Below are 2,440 nucleotides of genomic sequence, written 5' to 3'. Positions count from 1 at the left end.
AACAACAAAACCCATTCTTGGTTCCGTGCCACTTCGTTTTCTGGACTGGATATGCATTGATGTAGGTGGAGGGAGGGCAATACCCTTCGAGAAGAGAAGAGAAGAGAAGAGGAGACGCGGTTTGCAGGCAGCGTGGCGGGCGGCGCAGAGGATCCAGATCTTGAATTCAAAAGCAGTGGGAAAGCAAGCCGTTTCCGCGTTGAAACAGATTGATAATTTCCTCGCCTCTTTCTCTCTCCATCTCGACCCCTCTTGACTTTCCATTCCTCCCCCATCTCTCTCTCTCTCATCTTCCCCCACTTTGCTCCGCTTTCCCGTCCACCGCCACCGCCACCACCGGCCATGGATCCCTTCCACCACCTCAACACCGCCTTCTCCAACCCCTACCACCCGCTCCTCTCCTCCTCCCCTCCCCACCCCTACCACCCTCCGCCCCCTCTCCCGCCTCCGCCCGCCGCCGACCCGCCCGAGCGGGAGCGCCTGCCGCAGTGGTCGCACGCCGAGACGGCCGCCTTCCTCGCCATCCGCGCCGACCTTGACCACTCCTTCCTCTCCACCAAGCGCAACAAGGCCCTCTGGGAGGCCGTCTCCGCGCGCCTCAACGCGCAAGGCGGATTCGCGCGCACCCCCGACCAGTGCAAGTCCAAGTGGAAGAACCTCGTCACCAGGTTCAAGGGCACGGCCAGCGACGCGCAGCCGGAGGGCGGGGACCATCCCGCCGGCGCGGCGGCGAGGGGCAGCTTCCCGTTCCACGACGAGATGAGGAGGATCTTCGACGCCAGGGTCGAGAGGGCGCGCGCATTGGAGGCCAAGAAGGCCAAGGGGAAGGACGCCGCCGCGCGGCGCGATCCGGACGACGATGGCGGCGGCGAGGGCGACGAGGGCGAGGACGACGAGGAGGAGGCGGAGATGGTCGACGAGGAGGAGGGCAGGGCCGATGCGGAGGCGCGGGGCGCGGGGAGGAAGCGGAGAAGGAAGGCGGCGCCGGCGAGGACCGCGTCAGCGGGAGGAGGGGTCGAGATAGGCGAGGTCGAGGCGGTGCTGCGGGAGTTCATGCGGCGGCAGATGGAGATGGAGGATCGGTGGATGGAGGCCGCGGAGGCGCGCGACGCCGAGCGCCGGGCGCGCGAGGAGGAGTGGCGCGCCGCCATGGTCGCGCTCGGCGAGGAGCGGCTCGCGCTCGTGCGCCGCTGGCGCGAGCGCGAGGACGCGTGGAGGGCGCGCGCCGAGGAGCGCGAGGAGCGCCGGCACCAGCTCGTCGCCGCCCTGCTGGCCAAGCTCGGCGGCGACACGTCGTCCTAATCCATCCCACCAATCCATGCCACACACCATGCCCTGGTACGGATCAATGTTACTCGCTAGCTAGCTACTTCATGGATTCACCCTCCTCATCACTAGGCAATGTAATGCTAGCAAATAATTCTTTCCTCATTTTCACCGAGGTCGTAATTTTGGATTCTTAATTGGTCAGGACGATGATCCATCAATCCATCCATCCATCGCCGCAAAGCGCGCGCCGGGCGGCCGGATAAGCACTTTTAGACCAGTTGTAGCAGCGACAGATCAAATCCATGATCGATCTTGCATGCCTAGCTTGTGCCTTTGTTAGGGTTTCTTTAGACAGTGAGAGGTCAGGAAAGGCGGCGCGTTGGTGTGTTGAAAAGGGTTTTGCAAACATCTTTCCTTTGTTAGTCTAGCCATGACCTGCAACTGTAAACTCACTCACTCACTGGTCTTATCAGCTTCAGAAGCTAGCTATAACATGCAGCTTTCCAAATGCATGGATGCATGCATGACTTTGCATGATCAATTAACTCATCCATCGATGCTGCTAGCTTCTTCTTCTCCTCATCATTCCACAAGGTGGATGGTCATGGTCGCCGCAGGCAGAATCTCACAACGTGGGTTCTGCGTACATACATGCATTATTGGCTTTTTTTCTCAGATATATCTCTGCAGTGTGCATGTGTAGCTTTTGCGCAACATGGTCTATATATCTATCTACATCTTTCCTTCTTTTTCAATTGCATGCCCTAAAGAGATTTGCATCTGAAAAGTTTTCTAGTGAGAGGAAAGAAAGGGGGCGCAGCAGGGCATGATGGGGGGGCAGTCAAGTGCAGCTGCTTTGATTTTGCTTTGCTTTGCTTATCGTGTTGGAAGGGTATCGATGCCCTGCTTGTATATGTTTGCCTGATGCGCGACACATGTGTGCAGAGGCCAGAATCCACTGGAAGAACCCTGACTGCATCATGTGTTCATGCATACTTGCTAGATAGTGCTTGTTTGACGATACTGATGATTTAATTAGAAGTGGACTTTATGATGATGTAGATGAAGGTATGACAAGTATGAAACCTTGCACCAACACAGTGTGTACGCACAAAAGTAGAGTATGAACACAACCCTGTAGATACATTCGTTTTCTGAAAGAAAATTGCAA

General features: G+C 57.3%; 1 protein-coding gene across 1 annotated transcript; it reads left to right on the top strand.

Moving 5' to 3' along the window:
• Positions 1-232: 232 nt before the first annotated feature.
• LOC123180274 (trihelix transcription factor GT-3b) lies at positions 233-1,944 on the top strand. The gene is made up of 2 exons (XM_044592263.1): positions 233-1,338; positions 1,472-1,944. Exon 1 carries the CDS (start codon positions 343-345, stop codon positions 1,300-1,302), a length of 960 nt encoding a protein of 319 aa, XP_044448198.1. The 5' UTR covers positions 233-342; the 3' UTR covers positions 1,303-1,338; positions 1,472-1,944.
• Positions 1,945-2,440: the final 496 nt, after the last annotated feature.

This window comes from Triticum aestivum, chromosome 1D (assembly GCF_018294505.1).
Source record: "Triticum aestivum cultivar Chinese Spring chromosome 1D, IWGSC CS RefSeq v2.1, whole genome shotgun sequence".
Lineage (NCBI taxonomy): Eukaryota > Viridiplantae > Streptophyta > Magnoliopsida > Poales > Poaceae > Triticum > Triticum aestivum.
Note: the sequence above shows the minus strand (reverse complement) of the source record. Positions and strands in the feature narration are given on the sequence as shown.

Coding starts and splice junctions, on each gene's coding strand:
- LOC123180274 (XM_044592263.1), top strand. CDS start 343: ATGGATCCCTTCCACCACCTCAACACCGCCTTCTCCAACCCCTACCAC.